Source organism: Vulpes vulpes, chromosome 9 (genome assembly GCF_048418805.1).
Source record: "Vulpes vulpes isolate BD-2025 chromosome 9, VulVul3, whole genome shotgun sequence".
Taxonomy (NCBI): Eukaryota; Metazoa; Chordata; class Mammalia; order Carnivora; family Canidae; genus Vulpes; species Vulpes vulpes.
The window spans coordinates 19,558,231-19,583,297 of record NC_132788.1 but is presented as its reverse complement, the minus strand read 5'-3'; the positions used below and the strand labels follow the sequence as shown (position 1 = coordinate 19,583,297).

General features: G+C 41.5%; 1 protein-coding gene across 1 annotated transcript in view; it reads right to left on the bottom strand.

The window, feature by feature from the left end:
- DOCK5 (dedicator of cytokinesis 5) overlaps positions 1–25,067 on the bottom strand; it is a 211,821-nt gene that overhangs the window by 49,216 nt on the left and 137,538 nt on the right. Inside the window, exons 23-31 of the mRNA XM_072719500.1 lie at positions 19,813–19,924; positions 18,540–18,610; positions 17,833–17,939; positions 15,854–15,990; positions 12,726–12,821; positions 6,860–6,958; positions 3,519–3,613; positions 1,538–1,616; positions 46–146 (exon numbers count right to left, since the gene is read on the bottom strand). Of these exons, the coding sequence (XP_072575601.1) occupies positions 46–146; positions 1,538–1,616; positions 3,519–3,613; positions 6,860–6,958; positions 12,726–12,821; positions 15,854–15,990; positions 17,833–17,939; positions 18,540–18,610; positions 19,813–19,924 (897 nt within the window). The remainder of the gene's footprint in view (positions 1–45; positions 147–1,537; positions 1,617–3,518; positions 3,614–6,859; positions 6,959–12,725; positions 12,822–15,853; positions 15,991–17,832; positions 17,940–18,539; positions 18,611–19,812; positions 19,925–25,067) is intronic.

Below are 25,067 nucleotides of genomic sequence, written 5' to 3'. Positions count from 1 at the left end.
AAAAATCACCTTCCCAATCATAAGCAAGTTTAAGAGGACACTTACTTTTTGACAATTTTGCTGCGCTTGGCTTGAGAGAAGGTTTCAAGCTGAAGGGATTCATGGGTGAGAAAGGCTACTGCCAAATGGAAGTAATTGTTCCAGAGCTGCTCAAAATTGATTGTGTGGGTGAAAAGAAATGGAAAATAACATTAGTAAGGGTCAGAGTAAAACGATGCCACATGGTAGAAATTTACTCACAGGGATTACAGAAAAAAAGCAAAATAAAATCCACCAGGCTTCTTTTTCTTTCTTGTGTTTCAATTATTCAGCTCTGAAAATGTTAACACTTACTATTAAGTTTTTTTTTTTTTAATCCAGACTATTATATTTGTCTTTACTCCTGAGATAGGGCAAAACTGCCGCCAGGAAGTGCACCTATTTATAGTAAGTAGTTTGGCAATATGTATCAAAAGCCCTAAAATCCTGCCAAACTTCTGAAATAGTAAATACTTTAGGACTTTATCCTGGCAAAATAACCATGGGTATTTAAAAATATTTAAAGCCAGGAAGGCCTTCACAGTGCTATTTAAATAACAGAAGATGGAAACAATCTAAATGTTCATAAGAAGAATTTAGTTAAATAAATCATGGCCCGGCCATGACAGACCATACTCAGCCATTAATAATATTGTGAGAATATTTAGTATCATTGAAAAGACGATAGAAAAAAATTAAATGTAATAGGTTGCCAAAGAACTGCACGGCTTGATTCCATTTTGGCATATATATATAATATATATATATATGTATATATATATATATTATATATATAATGTCTAACTAGCAAATATAGGTATTTCATTTTAGCTTATATATAGACGCACACATACATATGTATATATAAATGCATATATAATCTCCTCTTCTTAGGACTCTCCACTTTTAAAGTCCCACAGATATAAACAAAGCCACATGACACAGCAAAAGCAGGTCACCAACAAAATGTTTGAAGCACGGGAGCATGGAACTTGTCTACCTTCACCAGGCCTAAAATGATGCTCTGTGCAAATAAATAATATTTGCTGGATGGATGAAGATGGAGCTAGGAGTCACCTGCTTCAACCCAGTTTGGATTTTCACACAAGTGTGTATGTGAATCTCTCCTTAGAAATGAAACCACCTGCAGGCAGAGGAATGTCTGCGTGCCCATCTGCAAGCACATGCGTTTATGTGTATTTGTGTTATGTTCACAGCAGAAGGTAGAACTATTTGTATTTCAATTTACTTCTTTTTGCTTAGCTCTATTTTCTACTCTTACTTTTTTTTTTTTTTTTTTTTTTTTTTTACCTGTATTAGTTATATAGAAAGAAAAAAATCAACTTGATTCTGTCTGGAGGAGAGTGATAGGAATGTGTGCTTTAGGGAAAGGAGAAAAAAACAGGAAAACTGTTTGCATTTGAAAATGATAAAACTTGAAGTGATGTTTTCCAAAATGCCACAGTTGTCTCACCATGACTGAGAATTCAAGGAACCCCTTAGGTGAGGAGATGCTTACCTGAAGTTCAAAGCTTGTCTGATCCATGAAGAACCTTGTGAGAACCTCAGTAAACTGATTTATCGCACGGAGGAAAACCCTGTGGGAAGGAAATACCAGATGAAGAAGGCAACTTTCTGCTCTTCAGAACATCTCCCACCTACGTGAAAAACCAAAGCAAACCAAACCTAGACTCGGCAACATGAAACCTTTAGCTCTGTAAAGGTCATCAGAGACCAACACCAGAGCAGACTGCAGAGGACATTCAAGTCAAGTTTCTAGAACTGACTCCACAAGCCACTCAAGGCTGCATCACAATTTAGCCCCTGGAGGGTACAGCTGAGATGATCAACCAGGTCTCCTGAGCCTCAGAGAGGGCTCTTTGCACTCTACTGCCTTGCTTCCGTTTTCAAGTTTTGCGATACTAATGAGAGTTTTTCTTTAATCTGTCTGCATGTAGTTGGGAAGGATTTTTCTAAATCGGTATGTTAACAACTCTTAGGATAATTTATTTTTAAATTATTTTTTATTCAAATTACCAACATATATATATAATACCCAGTGCTCATCCCATCAAGAGCCCTCCTTAGTGCCCATCACCCAATCACCCCATCTCCCCACCCACCTCCCCTTCTGCAACTCTTTGTTTGTTTCCCAGAGTTAGGAGTCTCTCACGGGTTGTCTTCCTCTTTAATTTTTCCCAACTCAGGTTCCCCTCCTTTCCCTTATAATCCCTTTCAGTATTTCTTATCTTCCATGTATAAGTGAAACCATATAATGGTTGTCTTTCTCCGACTGATTTGTTTCACTCAGCATAATGCTCTCCAGTTCCATCCATGTTGTTGCAAATGGTAGGTATTCATCCTTTCTGATAGCTGAGTAATGCTCCATTGTATATATAGACCACATCTTTATCCATTCATCTGTCGAAGGACATCCCAGCTCCTTCCACAGTTTGGCTATTGTGGACATTGCTGCTATAAACACTGGGGACTGGGGTGTCCTGTCATTTCACTACATCTGTATCTCTGATGATTTACTTTATTAATAAAGTTCACAGAGAACTGTGAACATTATCTGTATATATATAATTTTGAAATCTTATTTCATATATATGTTATATGTGTGTGTGTGTGTGTGTGTGTAGATATATATATATATATATATATAAAACTCTGAAACTTTGAAAAAATATATATATATTCGGTTTACTTTGCTCCTATTCATCAAGTATTTGTTATGGTCCAACAACTATAAAGCACTGGCTTAGGTCTGTCTTAAAAGAGAGGGTTCCTGGTCTTTTTTTTTTTTTTTTTTTTTGGTTCCTGGTCTTAAGATGTTTACAACTTGGTGGGGGTTACTCGCAACATGTAAATCTAACCGTGACCCAACAAAGAATATGGACAATCCGGTGGAGGGGGTGTCAAAGAGGTACAGGACATTAAAGGAGGAAAATGCCACGTCCAGGTCAGAAAGGCTTCCTTTGGAGAGGACCTTGAATGGTGGCACGCTGACAGCTGGAGGTTGTGGGGAAGGCACCGTAGCAGGAAGATGCAGCCCAAGGGAAAGCATGGGACACGTCCAGGGACGGAGAAGAGGCCACTCTGGTTGTAGCACATGTTGTATATGGAGTAAAATATTGGAAGGTAAGGCTAGAAAAGCACGGTGAGCCAGGCCACAGAGGCTCTGTGTGGCATGATGATGAAGGCCACATGGAACCACGGGAGGGCACTATGGGAGAGCTGAGACTGAGGATGGAGGGCAATCAAGAGACTACACCAGAGCAGGGAGCTTGAGGAAGAGCAGCTGCCAACAGCCCAGAGGAAAAGCAAGAATGCAAGTCCAGAACCAGCATCATAGCCACAGGAGGCTCCTTACTCTATAGAGCCCAGATGTCCCAAGAGATTCAATAGCATTTTCCAAAGGTCAGGTTACTGGTCATGGTCATGATAGCCAAGGATTCAGAGTCAAATGCCTCAGGCCCGATCCTGGGCCGTCTCACCTGCTCTGTGTCATATTCATGACCATCCAGTCTTTGGCATACACATTCTTTCCAATCAGATCCTTAAACATGATGAAAGTTTCCATGAGGAAGTCCTGCAGAGAACAAAGGAGGAATGTTTGGGGTGGGGGGAACTAGGTGACAAGAGGGAGCATGGACAGCATGAGAACAAGATGTCCTTTGCCCATAATTACAGCCTAGCTTTTTAATAAGGGTTTTTTTGGGGGGTGGGGGGGCACCTGGGTGGCTCAGTGGTTGAGTGTCTGCGTTCAGCTCAAGTCGTGATCCTGGGTTCCTGGGATCGAGTCCTGCATCGGGCTCCCCACAGGAAGTCTGCTTCTCCCTCTGCCTATGTCTCTGCCTCTCTATCTCTGCCTCTCTCACTCTCTGTGTCTCTTGTGAATGAGTAAATAAAATATTTTTAAAAAATAAGAGTTTTTAAGGATCTGACAAGAACAAAAAAGCTGTCCACATTTTAGAAATAATAAAATTGAGTCTGTGAAAAGGTAAAAGACTGGCTTCAGGCTGTAGAAGCTGGGCAGTGGGAGAGCAGGAAAGAGAACTCAGGGTTCTAGACCCCAAATTTAGAGCCATGATGTCTTTAGTCCTCTGCTGCCAAGTTTGTCCAAACACATCTACTGCACTTAAAATGAATCTGCCGGAAATTGTGATACTTCTAATAACTCTGAGTCCAATTCTCCTTTATTATTATTAGAACAGAAGAAAACCACTATAAATAAAAAGCAAAGTCATGATGCCTCCGATTCCAGGAATGTTCCCAGGGGTGGCTTGGGGGAAGGGTCCTGAAGGGTCCTTAAACAGCAATAGTTGGCAGTGGGTCGTAATGACAGTAATAACTAATAACAAAAGAACACAGCAAAGTGTCTGGAAAACAGCTCTTGTATTCAAAAGGGGGCTGTGATCAAAAAGCAACTTAGAACATTTTGGACTAAAATTCAAAGCTAAAAGTTTTGAAAGCTTTTTATTTATTAGTTAGTTAAATTTAGACATTTTCCACTCGGATTCCTAAGTTGGAAATCCAGGCCAATCCCTCTGGCACTAAACCGCACAGTTCTATCTTATGAATTACATCATGTAGCAGAAGGAAGGCGGGAGCTGGGAAGTAGGCGGCCTGGGTTCGATCTCTAATGATGTTCCTCTGAGATGGTGGGCATGATGGCCAACTTCCAGCACTTTGGATGCCACACAGCACAGGAGTGGGAATGGTCCTGGCTCTGAAGTCTGTGCCACGCTTGACTCTTCCTCCAGTTCAATGGAGAGTCCAACTTTTCTATCCTCAGTTCTTAAATCATACACATATTTCCTTAGTTTTAAAATGTTACATCATAGTCTCATATATTAATTATTCTATTGAGTCTCTCAAACCAGTAAGAATTTGTGATTTGTGAAGCAAGAATTAAGTTTAGAGGCCAGTTATCCACTTCTGATGCCGATTCTACATTGAACTCTTGGGAATCTAAATTAATTAGAAATAGCGTATAAGAAAGGTAATTCACAGATTATCCCAGGTCTTACTTTATCTCCCACTTCCCAAAGTCTGCCAAATGATTTACTCAGAGGCGGAGGGAAGGGAAAGGACAATTCGCTGAAAGTCAATGGCCTAAGCAGTACCCTGAAGGCTTGCCCCTGATGACAAGTTTCCTCATGGGGATAATAATCCTCTTTTAATTAGATAATACAGGGGAAAGAGCCTACCATTGTTCTGGAATGTATTGTTTTGTCTGCTTACTTAATGGAACTATATTGTCAAGAGCTTGAATTTAGTATAACTTCTCTTATTCTACTTAACTTTCTGAAGGAAATTTTTAAAAAATTACTATTTTTATGTTTATTTTATATGACAATAATAATAAAATTACTATTATAAATAGCTAGTCTTCATAGGCATCAACTACATGCCAAACACAGAGCTTGGTAATTATCAGGGGTTGATTCAACTGATACTCATTTACATTAACCCTCAAAATAGGTATGATCTTATAGACAAGGAACCTGAGCTTTAGTGAAGTTAAATAGCTGGCCGAAAATTTCACAGAAGGAAATAGAATGGCCAGAATTCAAACCCAGATCTGGATATTTTAAAGTCTGTGTTCTTAAACCCACTATACCTAGTGCCTATGGAGGGGACACGCTGCTAGCCCCCCACTTCCACCTCTTCCCTCCCTTCCTCTGTTCCTAATTCTCTTGCACTTGGTCTCTGTGGGCACAACTACATATTGCTATGAGTCCCTGTACCATGCTGCGGGCCAGAGCATGGCTTAAGCGTAGGTTCATGAAGGCCTCCAGATTAAACCACATGGTTCATCACTGGACCTACTCCCACTGCCATTATTACTACTACTACTACTACTACTACTACTACTACTACTTAGATTTTCTCTGCAGTTCCTTGTGTTTTCTTCCATCACGTGGACCTCACAGAAAGGAAGGCTATTGGCAGAAACGGAACTGGATATCCTCAGGTGTAAAGGCCACATCCTACCAGTATAATATAGGCAGAAAGTAGAAAATCTAGAGCCTAAAGAAGACTGGAATATGCACGGATGGTGGGAGATGGTCCACCACAAGGACTAGTGCAACGGGTCACTGAGTTGCTGATCCAGCTATGTCCGGTTCACTGCTTTACAAGATAAGACGATACTTTCAGGGACTTTTTAATAGTCACTAACAACACCCTAAAGAGAGGATCCTGGGGAAGCACCTGAGGCCCAGCTTTGCCTCTTAGGCAACTTTTGGTTGTATGCTAAACAGTCATTATGAGAACAATTTTCTTGGAGACTACAATATTGTCAACTGAAGGTGACAGACATTTGTCAGGGGGCAAATATCATCTTACAGATGTTGTAAGGGCAAGTATTAACTCTTCTTGTTTCCCTTTCCAGGGAATACTGAAAAAGATGACATCAACCACATCTTAGAAGCAGTACTGTGCACATCTCTGCCTCCCAGAATCCTTGCCATGGCATAACTACTACCTCTGAAAATGAGGTTCTCTTCTGAGAACAAGAAAGATCTCCCAAATGGTTCTAAATAAAGGTTCTCTCTAAATCCAAGAGACTCAGGAGGCTGAGTGAGGGCCTCTTGGTACATGTTTTGAGGTCTTCAAATGCTATCAGACAGAGAAAATAAGAATCAACCCTTTCCTTTTTGTAATCATTGAGGATAGCCATGAAGTAATGGAGATGAGTGAAAGAGAATTCTGGACTCAGTTTTTCTTTCTTTTTTCTTCTTTCTTTTTCTTTCTTTCCTCCCTCCCTTCCTTCCTTCCCCCTGCCCCCAAATATAAGAAGTATAATCCAGATCCAACAAAGACAACTTACAATGATGTCTTGTCTGGTTTTGAAAGTGCTGATATAGTGGTTATAGTGGCTGTCGTCCATTTGCCGCAGGATCGTGATCATACAAGCAACAAAACTCCCCTGGAAGGACAGAAGAAACACAAATCCAACACCTCTTAGACCACCAGCTAACAAAACAAGATTTGTGCGCATGTACTTTGGTTATCTCCACCCAACTACCAAAACAGGGACCCCACCAACCTGGATACTTTCTGCATCCTAAAGGTCTAAAGGGCACATGCTTTGCTGTTTCTGCTTAAAATGACTTCTTTCTAGGTTTGAGTTGAGGAATGTGGAGGGCTTTGCTCACCCCTTTAATAGTACGATTTGCAGAATCCTGCAGGTCATCAGACACTGACTCTAAGATCTCAGCTAGATCACCAGTTAAAATACAACAACTCGAAGGCAAAAGAAACAAAAGCAAAAATGAACTATTGGGACTTCATCAAGATAAGAAGCTTTTGCACAGCAAAGGATACAGTCAACGAAACTAAAAGACAACCTACAGAATGGGAGAAGATATTTGCAAATTACGTATCAGATAAAGGGCTAGTTTCCAAGATCTATAAAGAACTTCTTAAACTCAACACCAAAGAAACAAACAATCCAATCATGAAATGGGCAAAAGACATGAACAGAAATCTCACAGAGGAAGACATGGACATGGCCAACATGCACATGAGAAAATGCTCTGCATCACTTGCCATCAGGGAAATACAAATCAAAACCACAATGAGATACCACCTCACACCAGTGAGAATGGGGAAAATTAACAAGGCAGGAAACAACAAATGTTGGAGAGGATGCGGAGAAAGGGGAACCCTCTTACACTGTTGGTGGGAATGTGAACTGGTGCAGCCACTCTGGAAAACTGTGTGGAGGTTCCTCAAAGAGTTAAAAATAGACCTGCCCTACGACCCAGCAATTGCACTGTTGGGGATTTACCCCAAAGATTCAGATGCAATGAAATGCCGGGACAACTGCACCCCGATGTTTCTAGCAGCAACGTCCACGATAGCCAAACTGTAGAAGGAGCCTCGGTGTCCATCGAAAGATGAATGGATAAAGAAGCTGTGGTCTATGTATACAATGGAATATTCCTCAGCCATTAGAAACGACAAATACCCACCATTTGCTTCAACGTGGATGGAACTGGAGGGTATTATGCTGAGTGCAGTAAGTCAATCGGAGAAGGACAAACAGTGTATGTTCTCATTCATTTGGGGAATATAAATAATAGTGAAAGGGAATAGAAGGGAAGGGAGAAGAAATGTTGGGAAATATCAGAAAGAGAGACAACATAAAGACTCCTAACTCTGGGAAACGAACTAGGGGTGATGGAAGGGGAGGAGGGCGAGGGGTGGGGGTGAATGGGTGACGGGCACTGAGAGGGGCACTTGACGGGATGAGCACTGGGTATTATTCTATATGTTGGCAAATTGAACACCAATAAAAATAAATTTATTATTAAAAATAATAATAATAAAATAAAATACAACACAACAACTTGGGGATTTTGAGTTTCTTGTTTAGACAGAGTTGTAGTCCGTGGAGAAATGTGTGAAATAGCACAAATTTGATTTTGGAAGAAAGCAAGGAGGAAACAGAGATGATAAAACGGAGAATGGAAGAGCAGAGAGATAGGGAAATGAGTGCTCCCAGCTAGAGCACTTCAGTGTCATTCTTCTAACTCCAGAATCCTTCAGACTGCTATCTCCTGCAGGTTATTATGCACCTGTGATTATGGATGTGGTTTGAAGAAAGGGACTGAGGAGCTTGATGATTAACATCAATTTATATTTTTTTAAATTTTTTAAAAAATATTTATTTATTTATTTATTTATTTATTTATTTATTTATGAATGAATGAATGAATGATAGAGAGAGAAAGAGGCAGAGATACAGGAGGAGGGAGAAGCAGGCTCCATGCCGGGAGCCCGACGTAGGACTCGATCCCAGGACTCCAGGATCACGCCCTGGGCCAAAGGCAGGCGCTAAACCGCTGAGCCACCCAGGGATTCCCCAATTTATATTTTTGATGTCAAGAATTACATATTCAATGTGTTTTCCTCTAGTCCCATCATATTTGAATCACAGACTTAATTTTCTGGAGGGCTAAGGCTATTAGCCACTTGGCACTTATTTTACAAATAAGTTTTAGGGTTTGGCACTTGACATTTAATTTGCTTATATACATATTTTCACATTTAGGGGTTTAATATTTTTCTCTAATAAACTTTTTTTATAGTATTCTTTCCATTTTTGAAAATTCATAAATCTCTTTTCTCTTAAAAACAGGTCTTGAAAAATAGGTATAGGTGAAAAGAATTAAGAGTATACTTACCACGATGAGCACTGAGAAATGTATAGACTTGTTGGATCGCTATTTTGTACACCTGAAACTAATCCTACATGTTAATTATAATGGAATTTTTAAAAGTATAGATTAATTTATGTTTTCTTCTAGCTGCTTTATTATTTCTTTTTACATTGACCTTTCATACCATCTGAAATTTATTTTTTTGGATAGAGCATGAAATAAAAGTCAAACTTTTTTCCACACCGTTCATGTATTTTCCAAATAACATTTATTAAAAATCTTCACTTTCCCTATTAAATGGTAATAGAATTTTCATATAACCTGAAGTCTCTTCTTAAATTCTCTCAATTCTGTTCTGTGGATATATGTACTCTATTCCATTAGTCCAACACTATTTTAATTACTGTAGCTAATTATAATGTTTTCAAATGTGACAAGCAAATCCTCCACTATTACTTCAATGGGGCTATTCATTTAGGTGTATCTTGTATTGGTTTAATTTTTTAAGTTTTAATTTATTTATTCATTTAACTCATATTACTCTCATATTTTCATGACTAAATTGAATGGGATTTTTCTTTTATAATCTCTAAATAGCTACTGTTGTTGTAGAAAGGCCATTGAATATTGTCTGTTTATTCTAAAACTGGTCAGTTTAATAAACTGTTCATTATTTCCATTAAGATTTTGTTAAGTTTCTTGGGTTTCCTAGAAATGGTAATCATTTCACTAAAAATAATGACAGTTATGAAAATTATTTTGTCACTTTTCAATACTCATACTTAGTAAATATATGCATGTGTGTTATAATATTGACTGGAATTTATAGAAAAATGCTAAACAGTGTTGAGATTTAACATCTTGATTCTTCTTTTTAGGAGAATAAATAGGTTGCCTGGTGATTGCATGTTAACATTTCCTTCCATTAATTTGGAATACACGTTATATTCATCATATATTTTGGCATTTTTGGACATAGTCATAAAGCTTTTTTCCTTTTATCCAACTGATGTATTTAACAAATCCTTGCTGAAAATATTTTTTTCTCTCTTTTTTAAAGTAGGCTCCACGCCCAGTTCAGGGCTTGAACTCATGACCCCGACTGAGATCTAGATCCGAGTTGAAATCAAGAGTCAGATGCTTCACCTACTGAGCCACCCAGGTGCCCCTAACAGATCCTCTAATATTTAACTATTCTTGAGTATGAGACTCAACTATATTAAGCCACATATATCGATATTCATTCTTTTATTATTCATATTTCTCTTTGTGACTGTCTTTGTCTCTGTCTTTCCCTTGCTTTTTTCCTTCCTACGTTTATCTTTCTCCTGCATTCTTACTTTGCTTTTCTTGGCATCTCTACCACTCCCTGTATCTCAGCCATCACCACTCCCATCATCTTATTTGAACAGAAACAGGACAAGTATCCTGCTCCTTTGACATTCAAATCCCCACCCTTCTCTTTAAATACACTTAGCCAACATTCTTGAGTTGGTTTAAACAAGTAAGATAATGAGCAATTTCATTACTAAAAGAAGCTGAAGAGATAAATTTAAATTAAGACATGTTAAGTATTAGAAAACCAATATATCATTTCCTAAACAACATAGTTCTCAACCTACCTTTCTTTCTATATTCTTTAAAAACATGGCAGCAATGGATTGACAATAACAATGAATGGTATGTCTAGCGTCTACACCTTTAGTAAGAGATCTGAATCCTTTATTATGTTTTTGATCACCTTGAATCTTAACCTAGTGGCTACTTTTCTACAATCCTATTTGGATCAGCTCTGTCACCAGATGTGAATCTTACAAGGGACATCCTGAGGTTTCTGCCCTGGCCTTGCCTCTGCAGAAAGGCCCCTCCCTATACCTCCACAGTACCTCCTCTACTTCTCCAAGTCTTTGTCCAATTTTTCCCTTCTTATGCAAACCATTTTTAATCACCTAGTTTAAATTTGTAACTCTCCCACCCTGATTGCCCTTATCTTGCTCGTTTTTTTTTCCTTCATGGCATATACCTTATTTTTTGTTATTGTTATGCTAGAATATAAACTTCTCTAAAGTAGTGATTTTTGTCTATTTTGTTCATTAATATGCCTCCAGTGTCTAGAATTGTGCCTGGCTTACAGCAGTCTCTTGACATCTATTTGTTGAATAAATAAATGGCTTTTGTAAAAAAAATAAAAAATAAAAAACTTTTAAATGGCTTTTGGTTACTAAAGCCATTTGGGATGGTTCTTTTCATTCTGTTTTCTAAATGAGATCAAATTGTAGCTTTCAATATCATAAGTAAAAGATCCCTCATTTTAATGATGATACAGCATGGTCTTCCAACAGTTACCCCTGGTTGCAAACTACTTTTTTTTTTTTGACATCTAATTGAGGCCCAGCAGGTGGAGAGGAAAAGGCCAGAGCAACCTCCACATTTCTAAAAACATGCTAATCACAAATTCTTTCAAACATTTGTTTTTCTTAAAACCAAAAGGGCTGGATGGTACCACAGGGCACCAATCTACAAGCATGCTAGACAGCAGTGGAAATATAGTGCGGGGGAAGATGGAAGTGATCAGAATTCCTCTCCTGCTGACTACAGTGCATAGCTGGAAAACATAATCTGGTTAAGCTGCCTGGGGTGAGGGCAGCCACCATGCGAGGCCTCTGCAGCAGGCAGGCTGCCTGGGACTCAAGACCCATTTCAAACCCCTGGTGTTTCTGCAACCTCAGGCAGATTTCTTAACCTCTCTCTGCAGGTTTCCTGATTTTCAAAAAATGCAGCTAAAGAAAGAACTACCTCCAAGGATCTTGTGTGAAGCTTCCATGAAATGTAAACTGCTTGAAATAATTTCTGGCAGATTAAACAAAAAACAAAACCCAGCTAATGACTACTACTTTATCATCACTACAGCTAGGAGTACTAATAGTGCTCCTGTTATCATTCTAACAAGGGTAGATCCAGACGAGCCTGTGCACCACATATTGAGAATCAGAACCCAGTTACTTGAGATAACAGAGGAAGCCACCACAAGCCTTCATCTTCTGCTCACAAAGCCTCATGTTTTCCTTAAATGAAATATTAAACAAATAGAAGAGCATGAGGTCAAATGGGTACTGAGCTTGCCTGCCTGGGTTGCCCACATGTTTCCATCTCTGCTGGAATGTATTACAACAGGCTTTGTCTAATCTTCAATATGAGCAAGACAAGGTCCCCCAAACCCTTCTCCCTCAGCCCCTCCCATCACCCTGCTGGAGCCTTTTCTCTCAAGAGAAAAATCACTGCTGGAATCAAGATCTGCGGGCAGTTGGAACCAAGGTCATCCCATCATTAGGGAGGTCTGTGAAGTTCTAGGGCCCACTTATTTCCCAGGCAGCTGTGAGGCACAGCAGGCAGGTGGAGATTGTGGACCAGGACTGGGGTGAGTGGGACCTGTGGGAATCTGATCCCAAGACACTACTGGTCTGGGGCCTCCCAATAGGCAGGTGGAACACTGGGAAGCAGTGGTGGCAGCGTGGTCGCGATACTCACGATATGGGGAGACTGTCGGCTCATCCCAATGACAGTCCGATTGATCCTTCTCAGCAGTCGTTCCATTATCTGCTGGATATGGGTCGCCGTGGGGCCCTGCACGGGGGAAACACAGGAATTGATACCACTTCTTCTGACTCAGCTTTGCTTTTCCTAAAAAAAAACCTTGGACAGGTGAGTTTTCTCTAAGTCTCATTCTTGCTCTTCCCTTCAAGCAATCTCTTGTCCAAAGGGGGGAAAATAAGTTCACAGATTACTATATACTGTTACTAAGGAATCAATTGAAAATGATTGGATATAGCATGTACAAGATGAGCGTGGGGATGCAGAGAGGATGCCATCCCAATAACCCAGGCCACACACACTCACTGCAAGTTCACTGTGGCCACCGACTCAGCATAGTTTTGGGGGGACCCCTCGCTGGCATGAGAAGTCAGTCCTGATGCTGAGCACATGGGGTGGCCACGAGTAACTAGCCACGTGCATGGGAAGTAGAAGGCAAAAATTCAACGTTTTTGCCACCTTCTGAGTAGGAGGAAAAAAAACCCAAGAGACTCAAGTCAAGGAGATTGCTATTGACTAAATCTGTTGAAAAGTCATATGCTGGGGGCACCTGGCTGGCTCAGTTGATACAGCATGTGACTCCTGATCTCACAGTTATGCGTTTGAGCCCCGTGCTGGGCAGAGAGATTACTTAAATAAAAATTACTTTTTATACCCCACAAAAGTTATATGCTGGTACTCTACTGTCCCATGTGATGGTATTTAGAGATGGAGTTTGGGGAGACAATTAGGTCATGAAGGCAGGGCCCTGGTCTTATAGGGTTAGTGTCCTTTTAAGGCGACACACTAGAGAGCTTGCCTTTTCTCTCTCCACAGACACACTGAGGAAAAGCCATGTGAGGACAGAGAGACAGGAACTGTCTTCAGGCCAGGAAGGAGGCCCTCCCCAGGAACTTGACCACACAGGCACCCTGACTTGGGACTTCCAGCCTCCAGAACCATGAGAAATAAATATCTGTCATTTAAGCCACCCAGTCTTAGGTGTTGTGTTTTGGCAGCCTGAGAAGACTAACATAGGGATTTAATATTTTGACTCTGTCGTGTGTCACTTTGAGCAATTATTTAACTTTGTTGAGCTTCTGTTTTCATAGCTGGAAAAAGAAAGGTTCCCTTACAGGAATGAGCTGGGTTGATGTACACAACAAACAATGCTTCACAAATACATATTCTTTATTTTTCCTTTTTTTTTTTTTTTTTTTTTGGTGATTTGTACTCATTCAGCTCCAAGTTAGTAATATTCAACTTGTCTTTTCAAAGCCTTTATTCATTCTTTTTTCATGAGAGATATTTTGAAACTCCTAGTTAATCCTTGAAATAACTAAATCACTGCTATATATATAGTTCCTGTTTTTTGTTTTGTTTTTCATACTCAACATTTAAAAATTTTATTTAAATTCAATTTATTAAAATATGCTATATACAATTTTATTAAAATGTCAAGTATTGGGGTGCCTGGGGGGCTCAGTCAGTCAAGCATCTACCTTCAGCTCAGGTCATGATCTTGGGTTCCTGGGATGAAGCCCTATGTTGGGCTCCCTGCTCAGCTGGGAGTCTGCTTCTCCCTCTGCCTCTGACCCTCCCCCCGCTCATTCTCTCTCTCTCAAATAAATAAATATTTAAATAAAACGAAACAGTGTCCGAAGTAGAAGAGATCTAAGAGGCCATCTAGAACAATTCCTACATGTTACAGAATGGAAACTGAGGCACCTGTAGATTTGTGTAAGGATAAAGAGCTACACATGCTAATACCGGCATCAGAAAACAAACACTCCGATTCCCATGGTTCTGATTAACTTTGGGTCATATACTTCTAGAACACCGGAGCCCTGCCTAAACCAAAGTCTCTGGTACGCCGTTGCCAACTATAGCTTGAGCTTCATTTTAGTATTTTTGATTACTGAGTCATAAGAGTTACTTTTTAAAAATATTATTGTGAGGAGATGATCAGTCACATTTGTTTATTTGTTGCAAAATCTCTGGTTTAGGAATCAAATCCCCTATCACAAAATTCCTTGGCGAAATTTATAATTTATGTGGTTTCTAGAAACACATTTAAGAAAAAAAAAAGGAAAGGGAGCATGACCTATAATAAATATCAAATAAATAATACAAATTGTTAAGGTGGGCTGCAGGGGCTCAGAGAAAGAGCCGAGGTGGGCAGAAAAAGCAATGGTGCTCTCCAGGATCCCTCTGGCTGAGGCGTGAACTAGCAGAGATGCAGACTTGCCCGTGGGAAGATGAGCGGATGAGGCAGGCTGTGGCCAAACTGGGGTGGACCTTGAAAAGTGAGCTAAGAATTTAGCCATGGGAAAAGGGACAGAGCGTTCTTCAATTCTTTTAGCAGAACTGAATCTAAAGATATGGGTGAGCAAGTGGGCTTAGGCAAAGCTGAGGGTGTTTCTCTGCTGTATGGGAACATTGGTGCCATGCAGCCATCGTGGGGGTGGGGAGTATGGTCTGTGCTCAGCCTGACACATCCTGCCAACTACTCCAGCCTCTGGAGGAGGCCATGCCTAGGCTATTGGCTCTGCCATTTCTAGAACAAGGTAAATTCAGGCAGATGCAGCCCCCGGGGTTTTGAGGAGGATGGGTGCCTAGGTAAGAGAGAAGATACGAAAACACATCCTTTCTACCAGGCTCCAAAAGGAAGGATCGATATCAGAGAGACTATAAAATTGAGAGCATCTCAGAAGCTCAGGAATATTAACAACAGTCCCATCAGCACCAGAGGTAAAGGAGGGCCCAAGTTTCTGAACAAAATGTCTGAACACGGCTGATTCTTCAAAGTCCCATCAGGGATCTCAGTGGTAGACAAGCTGGGAAAACCAGGCCACAGGAGGGGCCAGCAGTAAGCAGATCTCTCCTGGACCTAGATTTGCCGAGCAGGCTCTAGCAAGAAGCAGCCCCTCCGATCACCTCAAAACCAGCATGGCCTGCACCAGTACCAAGGATCTAAACTGCCTGGGCGAAACCCTGAGACTAGGAAGGCTGTGAAGTCATCCTTGCCCTAGGCAAAGGGACCAGCGTGTGCTGTGTGGTCTGCACCGGGTGACGATTCAACTCACCACATCCTTCCTGTCCAGCACTTCCAGGATGTTGCTCAGAAGCTGCGAGCTGGCTTCATGGTCGGGCTTGCTGGAGTTGTCATCTAACTGGCCACTGAGCTGGTCTATCAGCAGCGGCAGCAGCACATCTCTGCACTCTGCGGGAGAGAATGCACACAGCTCAGCAGCTGCAGCAGCTGCAGCGGCAGCCCCTGAAATGCCCCGCTTCTGTCTGCAACTCTCCCTCCGCCTGATACCACAGCTGACCTCAGAGCTCCACCGAGCAGGAACACAGCACTGTAGGCATGGACCTTCGGGCCTCTAACTTAATTTTAAGGGCTAAGAAAATTACACCTATCATGGATACATGCAAAAATGTTTCAAGTATTCAACAATGTCTTTAGCTTACAAAAAAAAAAAAAATACGCCAACTTGACAGTTGAAGGCTAAGTCAAACAAAATGAGCAAATTAAGCAAGTTACGCTTTTAAAAAATGTTTCAAAGTTTCCACCTAATGGAGAGAATTTACTCTGAAATTTGTGTAAATACCGCGTGAGCTTTGTTGGTACATTTCAATGTGTTTTAAGGACGTGCCAATCATGTCCTTTTGCAGGCTTCAGAAAATAAGAGATTATCTTTATCTACGATGTTTTCCTTCTGGGATCTTCACTATTTGAAGACATTATTACAACGAGGCCAGATGTTCTGGACACTAACAGAAAGGACTATTAATAGTGAGAATACTTCCTCTAACTGGAACCACATAGTGCATGCTTGCTCTTGTGCTCAAACCCCCCATTTTTATTATTTTATATATCCTTTCTGCATGCTTAGGCAGAGATCTCATAGCATATTAAGATGTTTAGTAATAGTATGTTTTCTGCTTAAGAGCATTCACCAGCTTTGTGCACACCCTCAACTGTGTCCTTGTAACAGCTGGAATTTCTAAGCAAACATTCACAGGGTCAGAAGCTATCAGAGTCAAAACAGGCTACTGATAGGATCTAGTTCAAATCCTTCCTTCCAGAGAAACAGAGGCTAAGACCTACAAAGGCTCCTCACATGTCTGAAGTTACATAGCTAGTGTGGGGCAAGGCCAGGAGGCCTGCCACCAATAACCCACTCACCTTTCCCTATTTCTAAGGAGTCGCGCCAGTCCTCAACCCTCCAGGCAAAACATGCAACTAGTGGTAGTCCCTGAACTAGTGGTAGTAGCTCCAAAAGAAGTTCCCAAAGTGGACCCTCTCTAGCGAGTCTTGGATTTATTGGGCAAGACCAGGTATTGGACCTCTTTCCCATATTAGCTTTGGGACATGAACTCAGTGATTTAAGCATGGTGGCTACATACTTGCCCCCTAGTTACAAAATGAAGAGTATTTCATCCATGTAAGTTTTCTCTCCTCCATGCCCTCTGCCCTCCCAGCAGTATGCTGGTGATTTGGCTCCCCCACTAAGCCTCCCCCATCCCACCCCCACCAAACCCATAACTTAGAGTGTTTGCCAATTTCTGTGGTGTAAACCACTGTAACCCATTTTCAGCTCCTCATGTGACATGACCAAACATGGAAGTTGAGAAGAGATATGCATAATCCGCTCTCCTGAGCCAGGATGAGTGGCACCAGCATACCCCTGCACTGCTACCTCCTGGCTTTTCAGGTTATGCAACAAATATAAGTCAAAGAAGACACATTTGCTTAAAAGAACCATCTTTCCTGCTTACCTGCTACTTTCTGGGGTGCCCATTTTGAGGACAGTTCTCTAATTAACAAAAGACTGGACTGTTCTCATTAAAACATGCATGCTTTTATTCTTTAAGATCCCCTTAGAAATACTGAACACACTCTGCTCCTTAAAACTGGTTTCTCAGGAGGTCCCTAAGTCCTAACAAACTGCTGGTAAGGACATTATTGACATTAAAACAACAACAACAAAACAGGTGTTGGTTGAAGAAGGAGCAAGACTGGAATTTCGGTAAGCAGTAGTTTTGGGTGAAGACATACCTGACTGCCGGAAAAGATTGCTCTCCACTATCTTGGTCATGCAGTTAAGTTTCTGGCGAACTAACTGGTTGTCAGGGATGCTTTGAATGAACTTGCAGAAGAGCACACTGCAGGAGAAATCCCAGAGGTCAGTATTTGCACTCTGTCAGGCTGAAGGTATCATTACGAGGTTCCCCTCTACCCTGAGATTCGGTGTGGAGAGTCTTCCCTGGAAAGCTCTCCCAGACGCCCTGAGAGTCTGCCCCTTGGAAGGAAAGTTGAGATTGTGTTCCACGCGCTATGGCGCTCGGCCTTAGGGCCGCCTCTGTTTAAACTGCCAAAGCACGGTCATGTCTATCTGGGCTTTGCAGACCTGCCTGAACACTTCACTTCTGCAAAATCCTTTCCCGGCTGACTCCACCCCAGTGTCGCTCACCATCTGACTTTGCGTTGCTGGGGTACTTAGGTATAGGGCTGGAAGCGTATTATTATGTACTTTCTCCTGTAGTTAATTTCACGTCTGCCTGTCTTGCTGCCCCAGAGATAAGGGCAAACCTCTCTCAGGGGCAGGCTTTGTGTCTTCTTTTATATCTTCCACAGAAACGAGCACAAGAAGGGGTTCAGCTAATATGGGTTAGAAGAACAACAGAAGGTGTAGCAGCCCAGGCCCCAGCCAAGAAAAGGAGCTACCCCTTTGTTAAAGTCAGCAAATGTGTTTTGCTATTTACCTGAGCTCAACGGGATCAAACACAAGTTTGACATCATTAATTATGCTGGGAAGGTACTTCAGAGCTGCCCCCTGTAAGAAAAATACCAAATAGCAAATTCAGTTGCCAAGCAGGACGAATACAGAATGTACTACTTAATCCCAGGAAGAAAAGGCTGGCATCTACATAGGGAACTGGACACAGATGCTCCTGCAGTCGAGAGGAGAGCTAAATGTTGCTAAATGCGATTTCTTAAAATCTTTTTCCTAAAAGGTCAGGTGGCACAGTTGTTTTTTTTTTTAATAATAAATTTATTTTTTATTGGTGTTCAATTTGCCAACATACAGAATAACACCCAGTGCTCATCCCATCAAGTGCCCCCCTCAGTGCCCGTCACCCATTCACCCCCCCCCTCCCCTTCCACCACCCCTAGTTTGTTTCCCAGAGTTAGGAGTCTCTCATGTTCTTTCTCCCTTTCTGATATTTCCTACCCATTTCTTCTCCCTTCCCTTCTATTCCCTTTCACTATTATTTTTTTTCCCTTTCACTATTATTTATATTCCCCAAATGAATGAGACCATATAATGTTTGTCCTTCTCCGATTGACTTATTTCACTCAGCATAATACCCTCCAGTTCCATCCACGTTGAAGCAAATGGTGGGTATTTGTCATTTCTAATGGCTGAGTAATATTCCATTGTATACATAAACCACATCTTCTTTATCCATTCATCTTTCGATGTTTTTGTTTTTGTTTGTTTTGCTTCCGTCATTACCAACAGATACTGTCTATTTGGAATTCGTTTTTTTATCTAAGGAGGCTAGTTAAGATCTTGACATCTCCCCTACTAAGTGGCCCTAAAGAACAAAGAAGAAATAATAAAGTTCAGATCTGAAGCCTCAGAGATTGCATATTTTACATTAAAAAACTGATAATGATGAACATGATGGTGACTTCGGGCTTCTGGGAAGAATGGGGGGAACTTAGCATAAAAACCTGTTGCCTATAACATCAGTATCAATTGGCTGCATTCACAGGGGCCACAGAAGCCATTCAAGGGATGTCTGAAAGGATATAGTTTGTCTTTGGCAAGCTGCCATTTGAGAATACGAATGGACATAAAAGTTAACACACAGGTTTTCCCCCTTCCTTTCTATGAGTCATACTAAAATTTACAGGCTTTCCACAAAAAAAGGATTCACTTTGTTTCTCTCCCACCCTGTCCAGTTCTGCTGTCACAGAACATCCTCAGCAAAAGCATAAAAGAGGCACCCAGGCTGATACCATGCTAACCTTGATCTTGACAGCTTCCTCCAGGGGCCTGTCCATTAGCGTATTGAAAGCAAGAAATAACTGGCGGATTGAATTATTAAATTCATCTCCATCTTCGCTTTGGCCATAAAATCTTAACAGGAGAAAGAGAAGAGCGGTCAGGTTTTCCATGTTTAGAAAGAAATTTTCCATTGCCCAAACAATGCTGGAGGCCTCTGCCTCCCTAGTCACCACTTCACACTGTGCAAAGGGAAGATCACAGGTACTCCAAGATGGTTTCAGGGAGAAGTCCAGTAGGCTGAGAAGATATTACCACCTGGATGAAAGCAGGTAGGAATTTCTACATAAAGTCCTACCACAGAGCTTCTACACCTGGTCCATAACTACAGTCAGCCAGTTAGGAAGGATTCTCTTGAAGCTGTATGAAGCTGTCCATCCTAGTGGTGTATGGGCATTTCTGGCAGAGGAGGAAGAGCAGGAAGTTGCACAGCCTGAAGGAGCACAAGCACTGCACACATGCCCACCTTCCTTCACTCATTAGCAGAGCACCCCAATGCCGGAGACTCCCCTGGCTCACTTCCCTGACACATACTCTTGCCACAGCCTATCCTCCAGCATGACTCCTGTCCTCCTCCCTCATTCTCCTCTTCCAATCCTTCCATCTCATCTCCTCAAGCCCTGATCATCTGAGCTGAGGTTTCAGATAATGCGTAGAGAAGCTCCTCAAACCAGCAAGGTTCCAAACCCAACCCAATCTGCAAGTCTAGGCAGTGACATTCTATCTACTAAAGTGGCCACTTGGGTGGCGACCTACTCTAGAACAGGGCCTCGTGGCACACAACACACCTTTGCCTTTACTGGTTTGTGCTCATTTTTATTAAGGTACTTCTGCTTGTCTCCAGAATTTGTCCATCTGCTGAAAAGTTGGTTCTTTCTCATAAATAGAAATCAGAAGTCTCTGGCCCACTTTTTCAGATACACAAAAGTCCCAAATTGTATAGTCCAGTGCATTTACAGTGGGTGGCAATATTACCACCAATTGGTCAAGAGTAGGGGTTATTTGAAACCAGGATTCTAGACACATCCTTTAGACACACGTACCTACATGCGCACGCTTATACCTTATCAGGGACTCATGGAATGTAAACTCCTCTGAGAAAATTGTTCAGCCCGAGTTATTGGTCATTCTCAATTCACCCATTTAGTGGAATTTTAATTTGTAACTTAGTCCAAACAGTACCTCAAAATTAACATAGCCAAAGCAGAACTCCCTTGATTCACCTGCTCGTCTTTCAGTATTCCAAGTTTTGGGAGATAGCACCCAAAACATGGAAGTTACCCAGGGTTCTTCCATTCCTCTCATTCTCCCACCGAAACTAACGACAAGGCCACCTTGCACCCTCTGCACCTCATTGGAGACAGAGCCGCCATATCTTACACTTCAACTACAACGGCCCATGGTGTACTCACCAAGGATTTGCTCTTTACCCATGATAATCCACTTTCCACCTAAGAAATGAGATGATCAGGGGAAATGCAAGCCAGATTTTACTATTTCTCTAACTGAAACCCTTCAACGGCTTCCCATTCCACATGGATAAAATCCAAATTCCTTGCTATGGCCTACCAGATCCTACCTCACTTGTCATTTGCCTGCCACTCTCTATTGCCCCATTCTCATTCCCCATGCTCCGGCAACACTGGATTCTTGGACTTCTCACACAGGCCCTATAGAGCCCTTGCTTTGCCACTTCCTGCTCCCGCACTCGTCCTCCCTGAGACCTGCACAGGTGGCCTCCTCCTGCTTGGTCTCACCTCAAATGCCAACCCCTGGAGAGGCCTTCTCCCTCCCTGGTCATCCTCCCAGTAAGTCCTCTCCTGCCAGCCTTTACCTATCTGAAATAATCTAATGGTTTCTTTCTTCATTATTTGCCTCCCTGGCTTCAACACAACCCACAAGGACCATCAGAGCTGGAGCCTTGTTTACTTGTTACTAGACTTGCTACTAGACCCCCAGCACCCAGAGCAGTACCTGGCACCCTCTGTGCCAGGCATTTATGTAAAGGAGACTCGGGGCTCTTGGGTGGCTCAGCTGGTTGAGCATCTGACTCTTGGTTTCGGCTCAGGTTGTGATCTCAGGGTTGTGAAATCCAGCCCAGAGTAGAGCTGCACTAGACTCCCCTCTCAGCAGGGAGTCTGCTTCTCCCTCTTCCTCTGTTCACCCCACCCCCACTTGAGCATGTTCTCTAAAATAAATAAATCAGTAAGAAAAAGTGGGGGAGGGGACCAATATAAGACTGAGGCAGAGTGCTTAATGCTGGACCATGGACAATTTACAATTTTAATTCTACCTCAGCCTCCCTAATGAAAGTAAATTGCAGTCAGGAAATGGGCTCTGAAGAGGAATTTCAGCTCTGAGGAAGGCAAAGGGGCAGTAGGGGGTGGAGGATGGTGGTGGGGGTGACATTTCATTCCTGCAGCTCCCGGACAGGGCCAGTAAACTGATTGATGTCTATCTGATCTAAGCAATCAGAGAATGCAGATTTCCAGGCTTACTTTCTCAGATCAAGCTCTTCTTTATGAGAAAAAAACTGGAGGAGTGTGGATTGCCATCAGCAGGTGCTCAGGGACCACATTCAACACAGCAATCCTTTAGGCAATTTCATGGGCTACTTAACCACCCTAATCTTGGCTTTTCCCTTGCTCTCCTTCTAATTTTTTTTTAAATTTTTATTTACTTATGATAGTCACACACAAAGAGAGAGAGAGAGAGAGAGAAGCAGAGACATAGGCAGAGGGAGAAGCAGGCTCCATGCACCGGGAGCCCGACGTGGGATTCGATCCCAGGTCTCCAGGATCGCGCCCTGGGCCAAAGGCAGGCGCTAAACCACTGCGCCACCCAGGGATCCCCCTTGCTCTCCTTCTATATGATATTGAAAACAATGGCTCAGAGGTACTGAACATTATGAAGGGGGACACACTAGTGAATCAGCAATGGAAAGTATTTTTCAATTTCATAAATGAAGATCTCCTTTCTATGGTTTTATGATGATTTTTAATACTGGAAATCAGGGTTCACTATACAAACTTTCAGGTAAGGGAATATTCCCTTGGTGGGACACTCCAAGCCCTGAATTTCTGGAAATTTAATATAATTGCAAAATACAAGGAACTAGCTATGAAAGAAGCCTGTCTGAATGATTACAGAGATTGTGAATAAACCGCACACTGGGTAAACACTACTCGCTCCTGCTAGAGAAGGGGGAATTGTCATCCATCCAGCTGAACTTTTAAGTCATCAAACATTTTTAAAAACTGTAAAATTGTGCAAATCACTGTGGAAACTTTAAAAATGGTGGAAGAATAAAAATAACCTGCTTAAAACCCTCTTACCTACAGTTTTATTCCTACTAAAATTTTAATTCCCAAACCTATAATATTTTTGAAATGGTATCATACTGCACTTACATCTTATGCCTTAGTTTATTATTTAAGAGCCTATCACAGTTTATCTTCCCTCATTAACATACCCCTTATCATTCATCTTTGTTCACACCTGGTGGATTATTTTCCATCAGGTAAATTTTTTAGATGGCATATTACCAGACAAAGGCAGTATTTTCTTTTGCTTTTTTGTGGCTTTTGTTTTTGCTTTTTACTCATGGCACCAAATTTATGCCTTTAAAAAATTTCTACTATCAGTGTTAAAATGCACGACAAATTTTTATCCAATTTCATCAAAGGAAATAGATTTTTAATCTTTATCAAATGTATAGATAAAGGTAGTGTGTGTGTGTATGGTATTTTGATAGTAGAAATTTTTTAAAGTATATATATATATATATATATAGTGGTGGGGGCAGCCCTGGTGGCTTAGCAGTTTAGTGCCGCCTTCCGCCCAGGGCGTTATCCTGGAGACTCGGGATCAAGACCCACGTCAGGCTCCCTGCATGGAGCCTGCTTCTCCCTCTGCCTGTTTCTCTCTCTCTCTCTCTCTTTCTCTGTCTTTAATAATTTTTTAAAAAATCTTTAAAAAATAAAAATAAAAAAATAAAGAGAGTAGTGGGTAGGGGCAGATGGAGAGGGAGAAAGAAAATCCCAAGCAGGCTCCCAGTGAGTGCAGACCTCACGTAGGGCTCAATCCCAGGACCCCAAGATCTCAACCCGAGTCTGACACCCAAACGACCGAGCCACCCAGGTACCCTTGAATATTTTTTAAGAAATTTAATTTACCATTTGAATTTTTCTCTTATACATTGTCTGTTTATGTTTTCTATTGTTTAAGGATGTTTATCATTCTTTTGTTGATTGGTAAGAGCTTTTCATTAGTAACACTAATTAAAGGCCTTGATCCATACTGTATGTTCCAAGCTTTTTAAATGTTATTTGCCTTTAATTTTAAGAGTATTTAAACATATCAAGTTAAAAACAATACAAATGCTTAAATCTAGACTTGAAACCCTCTTATCTATAGTTTTACTCCTAACAACATATTAGCATACTATCTGTCCAGTTTCCAAACCTGCCTCAGCAATATATTTTAACAGTTTGGAAATCCAGTTATTACTGAAAAGGAGAGATGGCACTGGGGTTGTGGGCATTCCCAGAAAAGTTATTTCTTCATTCTTTGTCTCTGCTACTTTTTAAAAAGATTATTTATTTATTTTAGAGAGAGAGAGAGAGAGTGAGTGTGTGTGTGTGTGTGTGTGTAGGGGGCAGGGCAGAGGAAGAGAGAGAGAGAGAGAGAGAGAGAGAGAGAGAAAGAGAGAGAGAGAGAGAGAGAATCCCAAGCAGTCTCCATGCTCAGCAAAGAGCCCAACATGGGGCTTGATCTCATGACCCTGAGATCACAACCTGAGTCAGAACCAAGAGTCAGACACTTAACCCACTGAGCCACCCAGGCACCATGTCTCTGCTATTTTTGATGGAGCTGTTATTCCAGAATTTCAAGTTGGGAATTATCATATCTGGCTTAGTTTCATCAGTTAGATAAGCATGACGTCAGCAAAGAAACACACACCTGAGGAAACATCTCCCTGAGGAAACATCTCCCTGACGACAACTACTACCATTCTCCATCCACCACACCAAGAGCTCACAATCCTAGATTTGTACACCCAATATCATCATGAAGTCCCTTGTGCTAAATGCAGCCCTGCCACAGGAACCTTGCTTCCTGGAGCTGTCATCACCAACCAAGGCTTTCATCAAGTGTGCACATTATAGCCAACTGCGTCCCTACGTCCTGCCATCATTACTTCCCTAGAAATTCTGAC